Here is a 15,251-nt window from a genome sequence, read left to right as displayed (position 1 = left end):
AAGCTGAGACCGATATGTGGAGAATCGGCATGATTAAGAAGTCCGCACTAGAGATCTATCGAACTTTTAAGCAGTAAATAGCCAAGGAAAGCATCTATGATAATAGTCAGGGTAGTTCTCTACTGTTTGAGGCCAGGACGGGAGTATTGCGAACAAAGACATATCGGGCCAAATACGAAGGGGTGAACACGGTATGCAGTGCGTGTGGAGAGGAAGAAGAAACTGCCGTACACTTGATAATGTTCTGTAAAGGGCTTCACCCTATAGTTCAGGATGATGGCGCAGAGATTATCAAAGCACTGGGATTTAGGGACAGTGAGGGCAAAATAGACTTAAAGCGGGTAGAATTAACTAGAAGGAGGTTATCTTATTGGTGGCTAAAGTCAAGACACGAGTGAAAATTGAACCCTTCGCTGCAAAGTACGAATCCTCAACATCACTATTTAAGGGGGGAAAATGTACTTTTTGTTTCATTAAGCATTACGGCTTGGTGGCACTAGCCACCACCCAATCTAAAGGGTACAGCCGTATACATCCATCCATCCATCCATCCATCGTGCCTGTTCAATTTGGCGCTATATTTAAATACACAAAGAAAGCACGCACAAAACTTTGGAGCCTGTAAAATTCAAACCACTGGACTGATCTGCATAAAAATTATACCGTAGGAAAGAAAAAGCAAGGAAATGTTGTGGAAATAATTTAATAATTGAGTAATTGTCTGGAGGATACAACAAAAAAGAGAGAGACTACAAAGGTACAACTTTTCTGGATATTTGCCTCTGGTTTGTAAAAAAAAATTGAGTAGAAAATCTGTCCTCAACATTTCCTTCATACACTAAAAAGGAATACAGTGCCGCAAACCCGGTGTAAATCTGACCAAATTTGTACGAGCTGGAACTTTAAAAAGTGCACATGTATTTTCTATGGGCGCTCGCACTGCTGAAACTTAACCACAGACCAGAATAACGAAGTATTTTTATCAGTTAGCAGTCGATCCTGCCTTTTCTCTTTTTTTGGTAGCTCCCTTAATCTCTCCCCTTGAAGCTTAGCAGAAAGTTGCCACTCTGCTTGGGTGCAGCTTCTGAACAGCAGAAACATGGGAAGAGCACAAACGTATGCGGGGCCCAAACAGCTAGGGGTCCCGGGCACTAAAACTCTACCATATCCTTGTTTACATGACATTCTTTGTAGCATTTTTGGGCGCGCACAATAGACGAAAAAACAAATGGCGAAAAAACAGACGGGCGCGTTTCTCGTCTATTGTGTGCGGACCGAAATGTTTCGAAGAATGTCCTCAAACCAACTCGCCCAACTTTCCATACTATTACCTGTTTACATGAATGCGACTACTGGTGCATTGCATCTATTTACACGGGTTTGCTGAACCAACTCGTTCAGGAAAAAGTTACACACGAGTATATGCGCAAGCCCCGCAGGGGCGCCTGCGCAAGTAGGCGTTTGGTGTGTAGCGACACCACGGACCCGAGCTAACGGGGGAGTTTATACTCCCTCCCACGCCTAGCCGTGCGTGGCTTTGCCGTGTCCGGGGAAAAGGGGATCCTGGGGGTTGAGCCGACGCTGGGTGATTGGACCGTTAAGGCCCCCCGGCAGAGGTAACACACCCCATTGGCCCCGGCTTCACGTAGACGGCACCCCTGGGCTGACCCACCCAGGGGAAATCGGCAGTCGCCTTTTCCTATCACTCTCTTCCTACATCTTCGTCTTTATCTCTCTCTTTTTATCTGTCCTGTCATCTTCTCTTTTCCGTTTACTTCCGAATTTCCTGGCGGCGAGGGTTAGCCCTGTGTAGTTACCCAACCTTGGGTAGTTATATTCGGTTATAGCGGCGATGCATGGCTGGCGTCTCCAAGTGTTCACTAGTCAACCTTGTAGCGTCCCCTTGTTGGGCTCGGTGGTGGGTGGCCACCATCGCCGCCGAACTTTATTGTATTTTATGGCAAAATCTTTTCCCCCCCTTCCTGATCGCTCCCTAAAAAGGTGGCGCACCGATGATACTTTCTTGCCTAACACACCAAAGCCCGCATTCCCAAAGTACCATGTAATTCACAGTCAAAACGAAAAGAAGACAGTCCGAGCTATTTCACCTTTTCTCGTCTCCAAAACTCTCACAGAAGCAATAGGCCCAGGTTACAAAGTAACAAAGATGGGAAGTGGCGATCTTCTTCTGGAGGTTCGTGACAAAGCTCAGTATGAAAAGCTGTCTAAGCTTGTGGCCTTTGGGGAAACCCCTGTTTCGGTGGGCCCACACAGGTCCATGAACACTGTCCGTGGCGTAATTTCTGATGATGATCTTACTGAGCTTTCTGAAAGTGAGCTGCTCGAAGGTTGGCAGGACCAGAACGTGGTCAAAGTCCAACGAATAACAATAAGGCGCAACAACAAACTGACCCCTACAAAACACGTAATAATTACCTTCGGAACAAGTGACCTACCAGAATCAATCGAAACCGGCTATTGTAAGCTTCGTGTAAGACCATACATTCCCAACCCTCGTCGATGTTTCAAGTGCCAACGTTTCGGTCATGGATCGCAGAGTTGCAGAGGGCGTGCCACTTGCGCAAAGTGCGCATCCATTCAACACATATCAGACAACTGCACCTCAGAAACATCTCATTGTTCGAACTGTGAAGGAGATCACGCTGCCTACTCACGATCATGCCCCGCATGGAAAAAAGAAAAACAAATAGTAGAACTCAAGGTTAAATTTAATCTCACATTCCAAGAAGCACGCCAACGTTTCGCAATACACAACCCATCTTATCCCTCCTTTGCAGATGTGACGCGCCGGGGCGCCGCGCCACATGCCTCGGCACCCGCGAATGGCACACAGTGTGTGGCCGCGGTCGTGCCGCCAGCGCCCCCGGCTGGAGCAGCCTGTACTGCTCCGCCACCTGACAAACAGGGCCGGCAGACCCCGGTGTCTGCCGAACCTGGGACCACTGCAGGCGCAGTTAGGTCCAAAAGTTCACTGAATGTGCCTGCCCAGCAGGCAACATCCACCACCTCACAAGAGGTGATGGATACAAGTCCCACTCTTCCGGCGCCTCAGACGCCGAAGGATAGGCGCAACTCCTTAGAGCGCGCCAAAAAAGAAAAACCTCGAATCACGGGACCCTCAAAAGGCCCTGTAAACTAACGCAACACCTCTGTACACACAGCACCACACTACATTAAAATGACACAAATACTACAGTGGAACGTCAGAGGACTGTTGAGAAACCTCGATGATATCCATGAACTTTTACACAAACATACACCTAAGGTGCTGTGCGTACAAGAGACACACCTGAAACCTAAACACACCAACTTTTTACGTCATTACGTTATCTTTCGAAAAGACCGGAATGATGCCATAGTGCCATCCGGTGGTGTTGCCATTATAGTCAATCAAGGGATTGCATGCACACACCTACCACTACAAACATCCCTTGAGGCGGTGGCTGTTCGAGCAGTTCTTTTGAATAAGCTCGTCACCATCTGCTCTCTCTACATACCTCCGCAACACCGTCTTGAAAAGCATGAATTCGAGTCCCTCATAGAGGAACTTCCAGAACCTTATATTCTCCTGGGAGATTTCAATGCACATAGCAATCTATGGGGTGACTCCCGCTGCGATGCTCGAGGTCGCCTGATTGAACAGGTCCTGTTTTCTTCCGGTGCGTGCCTGCTGAATCGGAAAGAGCCAACATATTACAACATCGCTAACAATACGTACTCAGCAATAGACCTCAGCATAATATCCCCATCACTCCTGCCTCTACTTTAATGGGAAGTCATTAATGATCCATATGGTAGTGACCATTTTCCTATCGTTATTAGCACATCAATAGCAAATACATGTCCTGCACAAGTTCCCAAATGGCTCACCGACAAAGCCAATTGGGAAAAGTTTCAAAAAATGACTTTATTATCTTGGACTGACATGGCGACATTGAGCATAGAGGATGCTGTATGCTACTTCACAGCTTTCTTGGTTGATGCAGCAACAAAATGTATTCCCCAAACATGTGGACCGTCAAGCAAACGACGAGTCCCATGGTGGAATAATGAGTGCCGTGATGCTCGAAAAAAACAAAATAAGGCATGGAGGTTGCTTAGAGACTCGCCCACAGCGGAGAATCTTGTAAACTTTAAGAACGTCAAGTCGCAAGCAAGGAGGACGCGCCGACAGGCGAGAAGAGAAAGTTGGCACAAATTCGTATCGGGCATTAACTCATACACAGATGAGTCGAGAGTCTGGAGCATGGTTGGCAAGGTGGCAGGACGAGAAGCACATTCGCTTCCTCTAGTGAACACACAAGGGGAGAGTTTGGAAGACCAGGCAAACACTCTCGGAGCGCACTTTGAACAGGTCTCCAGCTCAACACACTATAGTGAAGCGTTCCGACGATACAAAATTGCAATAGGAAAACAGAGATTAGAGCGCAAGCCCAGAACACATGAGGCATACAACGAACCTTTCTGTTTTGCTGAACTGCAGGCCTCACTTGCCATCTGCAATAAATCTGCCCCAGGCCCGGACCGTGTGGCATATGAAATGTTGAAGCACCTGCCCACTGAAACCCAGAAATCTCTCCTCTCTCTCTATAATGCGATATGGTCTTCTGGCGAGCTACCCTCAGCCTGGAAGGAAGCTATCATTATCCCGATTCTAAAACAAGGCAAGGACCCGGCCTCAGTTTCTAGCTACAGGCCAATAGCATTAACCAGCTGTATTTGCAAAGTCTTTGAAAAAATGATTAACAGGCGCCTGATGCACTTCCTTGAAATTAGTGGCCTACTTGACCCATACCAGTGTGGGTTCCGAGAGGCTCGGTCCACCACTGACCACCTAGTCCGTATCGAGGCAAAAATTCGCGACGCTTTTGTTCATAAGCAATTTTTTCTTTCTGTGTTTCTCGATATGGAAAAGGCATATGACACTGCATGGCGCTTCGGCATATTGCGAGACCTGTCACATTTAGGTGTGCGGGGTAGAATGCTGACAGTTATCGAAAGCTACCTGTCCAACCGTACATTCCGTGTCCAAGTTGGCACTGTCTTATCTCGAGTATTTGTCCAAGAAACAGGAGTGCCACAAGGAGGTGTATTGAGCTGTACACTTTTCATAGTTAAAATGAATTCCTTGCACCTGTCTCTCCCACGAAATATTTTTTACTGCATATATGTCGATGATGTGCAGATTGGTTACAAATCTTGCAACATCTCAATGTGCCAACGTCAAGTTCAACTAGGGTTGAACAAGGTATCTCAATGGGCAAACGAGAATGGTTTTATACTCAACGCGCAAAAGAGCACTTGTGTCTTGTTCAGCCGAAAGAGGGGCCTCCATCCTGACCCCGACATTGACCTGCATGGTCAACCTCTGTCAGTGAAGACCGAGCACAAGTTTCTCGGTCTCATATTAGACACTAAGCTAACTTTCATCCCACACATCAAGTATTTAAGAGACAGGTGCTAAAAAACAATGAACATTTTGAAAGTGTTGTCACACACTACATGGGGAAGTGACAGGAAATGTTTAATTAACTTATATAAAAGCCTCGTACGCACACGCCTAGATTACGGTGCTATAGTCTACCAGTCGGCAACACCATCAGCCTTGAAAATTCTCGACCCTGTCCACCATCTAGGCATTCGCCTCTCTACGGGTGCTTTCCGCACCAGCCCTGTGGAGAGCCTGTACGTGGATTCGAATGAATGGTCGCTCCACCTACAAAGATGTTCCCTGTCCTTTCTGTACTTTTTGAAGGTGAAGGCAGACAAGAAACATCCTTCCCATTTCACAATAAATGATTTGTCTTGTTCTGGCTTGTTCGAGAACCGTCCTTCGTTTAGGCAGCCCTACGCGCTGCGTGTAAGGAGCCTGGCCGAAGAAACAGGTGTGCCTCTTCTTGAACCCAGTTTGATGGCTCCTGCAACATATCTGCCACCGTGGCAGTGGCAGCTTATAGACTGTGATGTTTCTTTTGTTGATGTCACAAAGCACGCACCACTTGCACACATACATATATACATTTTAGAACTACAACATAAATACACATGCCCTGAGTTCTTTACTGATGCGTCAAAGTCAAACACTTCTGTGTCATATGCAGCAATAGGCCAATCCTTTTCTGAGGCCGGCGTTCTTCATCCCAATGCAAGCATTTTCACAGGAGAAGCTTACGCAATACTGGCGGTCGTAAAACACATTAAACAGATAAAATTACAAAAGGCGGTAATATACACAGATTCCCTAAGCGTGGTCAAAGCCCTGAAAACTCCTAAAAAACACAAGAACCCCGTGCTGGTGTCACTCTACTCACTTCTGTGCACACTCTACGCATCAAAACAGCATGTCGTTGTCTGCTGGGTTCCAGGGCACCGTGAAATACAAGGGAACGTTTTGGCCGACAATCTGGCTGCTTGCGCCAATGTCACTACTGCCAATGCACTAACACTAGTCCCTGCACTTGACTTAAAACCTTTTATAAAACGAAAGCTCAGGGAGTATTGGCAGAGCATGTGGGATAAACAAACAGATAATAAACTCCATGCTATTAAGCCGCAACTAGGTTATTGGCCGCCACTATCAAAATCACGACACACGGAAGTAATACTAACAAGGCTTAGGACTGGACACACACATTCTACACATTCATTTCTTCTGTCCACCGGTGATCCACCATATTGTGAGAGATGTGGAGAGCCCCTTACGGTTCTCCACATTCTCGTCCAGTGCAATGAGCTAGATGCTGTAAGAAAAAAGCACTTTTTACTGCCCTACCGACAGCAGCTCCCTCTACACCCTGGGATGCTCATCGGTAGGGATCCGCTTTTTAAACTACAAACACTTTTTACATTTTTAAAAGAAGTGCAAAGCTTTCACCCGATATTTCGAGGTCATCCGTAGCCTGACCTCCATGGAGTGGTCGTGGCTGCGGTGACTATATCTTCATCATGGTTTTATTATCATGACATTTTGCCATCAGCTATCACCACACATATGTCACGCCACTGTCATGATTTTATTACTTTCATGTTTTAGCCCGCGTTAGAGCGAGGAATTTTAAGGCCCCTTTACAGCCACGCACCATATCATTGTTCATATCTGTAGTCAATTGAAATGGCGCTTTTTGGCCATCAATTGGCCCTTGCGCCACTAAAAACTACTCATCATCAGTATATGCGCAAGAAAGGCGTATCGTTCTAACGCGCCAGGCGGGGTGGAATTCGAGGGGTAATTGAACTCATGGACCCTAAATCAAGGGGAGAGTAACGACGGCCCTTCGTCACAGCTGCTTCGAGTATGTTTAAGATTTTTCATTTCGTCCGAATTGTCGCAGAGTCCCTGGCCGACACTTGCCTTCCGAAGCGAAAGATTGGGCGATGTGGACACCTGCGTGATGTTTCCGTGAAAGGGATGACGGCCAAGCTCGTACTGCCCCTTGTTGAACCGGACAGCACCGATAACAAAAACGACAGAATAGAAACATTCTAACAGTGAAGGACGAAACATTTTCAGCTGCCTAACCCAGTTGTGAAAAATAACAACGAAGGACGAAACATGCCCAGCTGCCTACTGATGTGTTCGGGGATCTGCTCTGAGGACCGTAGCCAGTCAGCGTCTCGGGGAGATGTCGAGGAGAGGAGCCCGGAGCTGTTAACAGTAACTTTTATTTGCCTTATTTACAGGTAGCGTGTTGCTACATGATGGGGTTAGCATCATGGAAGCCCTCGAGCGTCTGTGTGCTTCTCGCTGCTTGCGAGAGCTTGTCGGGAGCGCCTCGGCACTCGAATTTTATGTCCTGACCTTCCCATGATTCCCCACAGGAAAAAACAAATGGAGGCCAGGGCAGTCCAATGAAGTTTGTCATCTTCACCTCCACCCCGAAAGGGGAATGTGAAACACCGCCTCCTTCGCAACATACTTGCACAGCGCAAGACTACCAGTAGTTACGACGTAACTACAGAAGAAGACACAAGGACAGAAAGAGCGCTAACTTCAACTGAAATTTTGTTAGCGAAAACGCTTGAAATATATACTCGTGACAAAACATCACCGCGCAGTCGCGCAACCTATTGCATCACAGCAAGATAATCATCATCTCATTATATGGTTACAACGCCACAGCTCAGGACAAGTTCACAATCTATTGTGTCAAAGCCAGAAACCCGATTTCTTTTTTAGTCAGAGCAAGTGAAGGCATGCTGATACATCGATCACCCAGCATTTGCATTTCATTGGCCTCCATAATCTCTCATGTTAGCTGCTAGCGGTGTTTAGCTACAACAGTGCACTTTTCAAATTCCGGTCTGCAACCAGAATCCCTGCAATGGATGCCCAAATGACCTTGCGCAGCTGAGTATACATTGTAATGATGCTTCTTTAAACGCTCATTCAGGCACCAGCCCGTTTGTCCAACAACGGGAGGAAACACAATCCACGAAAGAGGGAACCCAACCCACGAAAGGGGGAAGAGGCACGCCCAGTTCAGCCCATGGCGAGGGAGAAAACACTGCACACCGCGCACGACACAGCACAGCACGAAGACGCTGAGCCTTACGTGGAAGTCAATTTCGTGGACTGTTGCAGTGATGGGTATGTGGCGCCAGGCAGACCACAAATTGCGGAAACAGCGGCATCAAGGCGCCACGGAGAACATGAGAAAGGCACCCTCAGACACAGGGCGTATTGTCCACGGCGCTCCGACGAACAGAGTCGTACAGAGATAACAACCCTTTTTAAGTCGTTTTGACTGTCAACAGCCCTTCATAGGTCGCCAGTCGGTCGGGTAAGTTGAACGGGTTCTACGAGTGGAGGTGGCTGCGCTGCGAAATTCCAAGTACGGCTTGCGTGTCGTTCACGCTTGTGGTGGTTCACCTCTGGGAGCGCTGTCCCGCAACCATCTCACGTCCAAGCGGCGCCATGTCAGGGAGGCCGATCGTAACACTACCCAGTTGTAAAAAGTTAACTTTTGTTATAATTCATAAATCTCAGCTTCATCAAATTATTGATAAAAATCGCTTTTATAACACAGTAAGGTCTTATCTGCGATCACACCCTCCGACACCACGTGGCAGCAAGGGGGAAGAAAACGATGCAAGCTTGAGAGAAAAGGCGTCTCGCGTTCTGTTGCATTCAGTAAACGCGGCTCATGAGGCGCGACATTCACGCAGTAATTTTTAAGACGCCTTGGTGGTTCTCGTGCACTTTCGCTGGAATGTTTACAGGGGTGAACGTGCCTAGAACGAGGAAACAAGTCTGCCAACGAGAAAATCCACGTGAATAACATTCTTGAAGCAAGCCAACTTGCAGGTTTCTGCAATGTGTCAACTCTCAAAGCGCTTTCTCTAATAACCTCTCAACCTCACTACCACAATGTGTACCCGCCATGGTGAAAGAAATAGCTTGCACCCGACAGAAAAGGGAAAAGTTTCGCTAGGGAAGGTCGCAGCCTTCCTGCGCGCGTCCGTGAGCATCGCGGAGCTGTTGTACAGTGCCACCGCAAAGCAAAAATGGACATCAGAAGCTTCATCACACGCTGATACTGACAATGAGCCATGAAGAAGATACAATTTTGTGAGCTGCACCACGATCTTGAATCCGAAGGTACTTCTACCACCTTGCCCGAACTTGAGGAGCCTTCCTCTCGACATCAGCTGCGCCCTCAAATCATCTCTCGCAGGTAAGCTTCAACACAGCAGTCTTGGTCGTAAAAAACGTTTGAGCACACCGAAAGCTCGAGAAAAAAAGGGTATTCGAAATTGAATATTTGCTTTTTTTTCTTGCTCTTTGAGGACAGCCACTCTGCGTGGCCCCGGTATTAGCATGTCCCGCTATATTGACCAGCCAACCGGCAACATGCATGCCTTTTGTGTTGATTATTTAGTGTTCTCCTTGTTTTGGCCCTTAAAGTGGTAAACAAGATTAAGGCTAGCTTCACAAAAAGTTAGCAATTCAATTTTAACATTGCGTAGCAGATGGTCCTATCGGTCTCGTACCAGTAAGCCAGATGTTGCAACCTGTAGTCATGAAGATGCGATCATCATAAAGAAACTGCAGCATGCACTGTAATAGTTTAAAATAAAAGTTTCGTAGGAGTATGATATCCTTGTTCATGAAGGAAGGCCCAGCAGTCACGATACGCAGTACTGCACTTTCATTGGATGAGTTAATTCAAAGCAGTGCGACAATTACTGCTTTACTTAGTTTCTGAAATAAGTGGAAAATTTCTCACTATTAGTTCTTATTTAAGAACTTTCTAATTGACTCCACTTTTTGTTCTAGTCGACAAAAGACACTTTTTTGGTTATGTTAAAACTACCGACAATTTTATTGACAATCCCTGGGACCAAAATGTACCAAAGGTTCTCAAACAACGACAACCGAGCTCCATTCGGTCTCTCTCCCACACCCAAGATTGCATCCGAAGGCGAAAACGGATGGAAGTTGTAGTTCTAAAAAAAAAAGGAGCGTACAATTTCGTATCTTTAACTTGTTCGCAACTCTGTTGACGGACCTATTCTATAAGGCTCTGAATATCGGTTTCAACAAGGCATATCTATCATTGAATTCAATAGTGAAGATCACATAGAAAAGGTTGATAAGATATTTTCAGAACTTCGGTTGCATAATGATCGCTAAACTTCCGGATGGCACTGAGTTAATTTTTACATTTCATGTGGAGCATCACTGGCCTTGCAGTAAACACGTACCGACTGGATGTTTTTCCTAAATGACGCTTTAAAAGTGGCGCCATGTACGGATTTCAGGCGTTTACGTGTACAGTAACAATTTCAAGTGAAACGTAGGAAATGTAAATGCGGGATCAACGATACGGCGATTACGAACCGAGGCTAGCTAATGTAACGTTTATTGTTCCCGTTTACCTTGTTGCAGACAATGACTTGAAACGGTAGCTTCTCACTAACCCTTGGACGCCTCAAGATTTTAAAGCGGACGCTGCAGAGCTGGATCAAGCCGATTATGTATATATGTATATATATATATATATATATATATATATATATATATATATATATATATATATATATATATATATAGAGAGAGAGAGAGAGAGAGAGAGCCGTGAGCAGCTGCTCACAGCTGTTTTTCAACCACTTTTCTTTCTTCTTATTTACATTTCATTGGTTTTAATGACTTCCCCTACACATTCCTTGGCATTACTGTCTGTTATATCTTCATTATATATATATATATATATATATATATATATATATATATATATATATATGGGGTATGGCACAACAGGAGCGTTGTCAACAAGGATAAATATATTTATTTCCCAACAGTTTCAGGAGGGGTCCTCCCTTCATCAGGGGATGAGGTATACTAACATGAACTTCCATACTTCGTTGCTGTCGCGTCCCTCTCACCTTGAAAGATGTTTGCGAGAGTGAGAAAGAACTAAAAAAAGAAAGAAAGAAAGAGAAGAAACAAGAAGAAAAGAAAAAAAAAGAGGAAGAACCACTCTGAACACTGAGAACGAAACCAAATTCCGGTGTACGTCCACATCCGGTTCTTATCCCGTGCTGGTCAGTTCTCGACGTGTGTTGGGCCACCCAAGATTGTCGCTGTGGTGGCGGAAGGGGCCCGCGACCGCGTGCGTAAGGAAAGGGTTTTTCCTTAATGGGTCGGTCGGCTCTCTTTCATCTTCGTCCGTTTCCCTTCAATGGTCATCAAGTGGTAGGCGAACATAAACACTTTGTATGTGCATGGGTAAAAAAGAAAAAAGGACAGTGTACACGTACGAGTCAGTCAGAAAAAACAAGCATGGTCTCCAGCTATCAATCTTTGTCACCAATTTCCTCTTGGCTTACTTCTCGGATGCAGGAGAGTCTTCCGGGGTCCTCGTTGATGCCGGATACTAATGTTCTAAATATGAAAATAAAATATGCCTCCCGCTGTTCGCGCTCACGCCTGTTTGAGAAAGCTGACTGCAAAAGAGTTACGCTGATATTTTCAAAACTGTGGTTTGGCAGGCGCAGATGACTAGATAAAAATAGCTTCGGCAGTGAAGTGGCGTGGTACCGGTGATTATTGAACCACAGCCGAAATGGCGTGTCTGTTTGGCCGATATATTCTTGTCCGCAGATGTTGCAATGTAGCATGTATATTACGTTACTGGAGTCACAATTAGGTCTTTTAGTTATGCAGAATTTGAAATTCGAGAAGTTCGCTTTGGATTCACGTGTTGTGACCATTTGTGGGCATACCTTGCATCGAGATTTTCCGCAGCAATGGCACCCTGATTTAATGGGGGGGGGGGGTGTTTTTGCTCTGACGAGAATGTCCTTCAGATTTTTATCCCTGCCGTACACCACGTAAGGTGGCTTCGCGAAAATAGAAGTTAGTCGTTTGCTTTGCCTGATTATGTTAAAATGGCGGGAAGGTATGTTGTTGATTCGTAGCGCTGATGAGGAGTAAGTTCGCTGAGACGACGCTGAGTTAGTTCGCTGAGCAACTTCGCTGAGACGACGGATAACTCTATAGGGACCAAAATAGCGGCGTAACAACTTTTCCGACCGGCCCCGTTGTCGAATAGGAGTCCACAACTATACTCGTTCTCTGGAGTGGTTGTAGCAACCAAATACGGCACAGTTCACCATTGTTGGACCTCAAGAATCTCGCACAGACGCGCACCCGCGATCACGTTCATGTGACTGCTTGCCGGGCTGGCCGGGCGAGGGGAACCACAAAGATGGACGCGCTGCCTTTTCGACGCTCAAGCCATCTCGCGGGCAACGCCCATGTGCCACCCTCCTATAGGTGCGTTTCTGAGAAAGCTTAACGCTGTAAATAGTCTAAAAGTTCCTTGCTTGCGGCTGGTCTCTAGGTGGCACGTGGTTCACATGTGCAGCTCGCACGTGTACGTAGAAATATAAGTGCGTAAGGATGAAAGGTGGGGTGTTGGAAGTTTTCTGGGAAAAGACCATTTGCGGAAAAAGTGACGCAAGTATGAGGGAGGACGCGTAGAAACAGTGATTGTTAAAAAATATAGATAAAAATAAAAAGAAAATAACAATAACAACAACAACAACAACAATAATAATAATAATAAAGGGAAAACAGACATTGTAACGGAGAGAAGACAATGGTAAAATATATCACAATATCATGGAGGTGGTATAACTATTAGTATTTCGTACGGCTCTGGTCTCAGTAGCAGTGCCATGAAAATATATATATATATATATATATATATATATATATATATATATATATATATATATTATGTGTTTTCGAGCGCCCGCCATTACTTTGGTAACAAAGGTGAGCCCTCACACTGAATAAGACACTGCACACGGTGGAAAGTGCCTATCTTTGAATGGGAAAAGCGTTGGTAAAGCATTTGGCTTCAGCTTCTTCCATCCATCTGCCCGCTTTTGCTCAAAACAGCATTCTTCAAAGTGAGCCTGTACGGAAATTTGACGTTGTTAATATACGTGATTTGTTCCTTCGAGCAATAAGAACAAAGTACGACAAATCAATGCAATCGAACAAACTGCACGAATACGGCACGACTTCCGCACACGAGCATAACATAGAAGTGCAATTCTCCTAAATTATTTCACCAACTTCCGTTACAAACATGATAAGCTAGAATAACTGTCAAAATAGCATAATAATTTTCCTGCACGACATAACGTATAAAATACCTTTATAAACAACACTGCGAAACACAACCATAGCGCTTCACATGTTTTGAGCTCTCAGATTTACTCCTCACACTGCTATGTAGGCGCAAAGATAGGTAGTGAACAATTTTCTTAAAATAAGCGTGATGTTCATTATATCAGGTGAAAAAAAAAGGAGCTGTAAATGCACCGGAGGTTCCATATGTTGGTCCCCGCTGTAAGAGGCTACGTTGCCACCAATCTGAACACATAAAATTTCAAGTCTGCGTCTTAGAAAGAGTGGTGCAGACACGCTGGCATATGTATTTCACACGGCTACGAATCAGGCACTCACATTGCATATACAGGTATGGTTCGTCGGCTGCCACTTGTCCCGCTTGATTTTAGCGGTCCATAGGAGCCGTCTTTTTTGGGTCACGGGGAAAGGAAAACGTTCTGCAGCCATGTTTAGCGCTGTTACTGAATTGCTGAACGCAGCACCCAGGTATTCTGCGCAAAGACGGCGTGGAGAGTGGTGCTTTCCGTATCGAGCGAGAGAGTGGGCGCGAGCGGAAAGCAAGAAAATGGCGTCGGAGCTCCCCGAGAACCGGTTGTGGCGGCAACTGCTCCGTGAAAGAGTGGCTCCACCCTAAGCGGGGGCGCGCCCATCCAGGCACCCTATTTTATTACAATGCTCCCCGCCGTCTAGTAAACAATCGAAGAAATAAACTAGAGGTTGCCATGCCATCTAGTAAACAATGCAAGAACTAAACTAGAGGTGGCTACATACATACGCCGAGGATGGACAGATCCACGCCTTAAGGAGCTTCGCCCCTAAAAATGATGCACGAAACGTAATCAGATGTACAGATGAGTGCAAACTAACCAGGGTCCCAGTTGTTATACCTCGCGCACTCTTTCCAGAAACGGGGCCTGTGCAGAGACCGAAGTGACCTTTGTGGGCCCGCCAACTAGCGCAATCGTTCCAGTGGAAGCCGAAGGCACATGATTTTCTCCGCCAAAGCATATGAGCGCGCGCACAAGCATCTGACCCTCCTTAAATTCTCCCCCATCCGCGGGGCAAAGTACGCGTGATAAGCGCGCGTCGGCGCATGGCGACGAGCTGGGTGCCGAGCTGGGCGCCGAGCGTGGGCGGCTTTTTTTCCCCCTTCTTGAGTGTTCATATATATAGATACGTATACATATATGGTGAATAATGCTGGCGGCGACGGCAAAAAAAAAAACAACAGCTGAGACTGTCCATATAATTGCGATCGCAATAAAAAAAATCGGCAGATACCACGTACCAGGGGAATCGATGTTATGCAAAGCATGCAAAATGAAAGTGACTTGTGTAATTTTTTTATTGGGCGAAACAATATGAAATTACGCTAACAACACGTGCTAATGTTTTACTCACAGACCTATTTCGAACAGTCGCATAGGCTTTATGTAAACGGTTTATGGTTGAGTAACGATGCCAAGAGCAACCTCGGCATTACTAACACCAGGAGCGGTAAGCCGATATGTAGCGCTTGTGCTTGCTATAGGATGGTAGAGCCGGCTAGTGCATTGCAGACCAACTTCAGTGGATGGCGCATTGA

The 15,251-nt window shown here is 45.9% G+C and overlaps 1 protein-coding gene across 1 annotated transcript in view; it reads left to right on the top strand.

Moving 5' to 3' along the window:
- The window catches only part of LOC142775572 (uncharacterized), a 46,449-nt gene extending 38,942 nt beyond the window's left edge, over positions 1-7,507 (top strand). The window contains exon 4 of the mRNA XM_075877029.1: positions 7,353-7,507. Within this exon, the coding sequence (XP_075733144.1) occupies positions 7,353-7,507 (155 nt within the window). The remainder of the gene's footprint in view (positions 1-7,352) is intronic.
- Positions 7,508-15,251: the final 7,744 nt, after the last annotated feature.

Source organism: Rhipicephalus microplus, chromosome X (genome assembly GCF_043290135.1).
Source record: "Rhipicephalus microplus isolate Deutch F79 chromosome X, USDA_Rmic, whole genome shotgun sequence".
NCBI classification, from domain to species: domain Eukaryota; kingdom Metazoa; phylum Arthropoda; class Arachnida; order Ixodida; family Ixodidae; genus Rhipicephalus; species Rhipicephalus microplus.
This window is presented reverse-complemented; position numbering and strand designations above follow the sequence as displayed.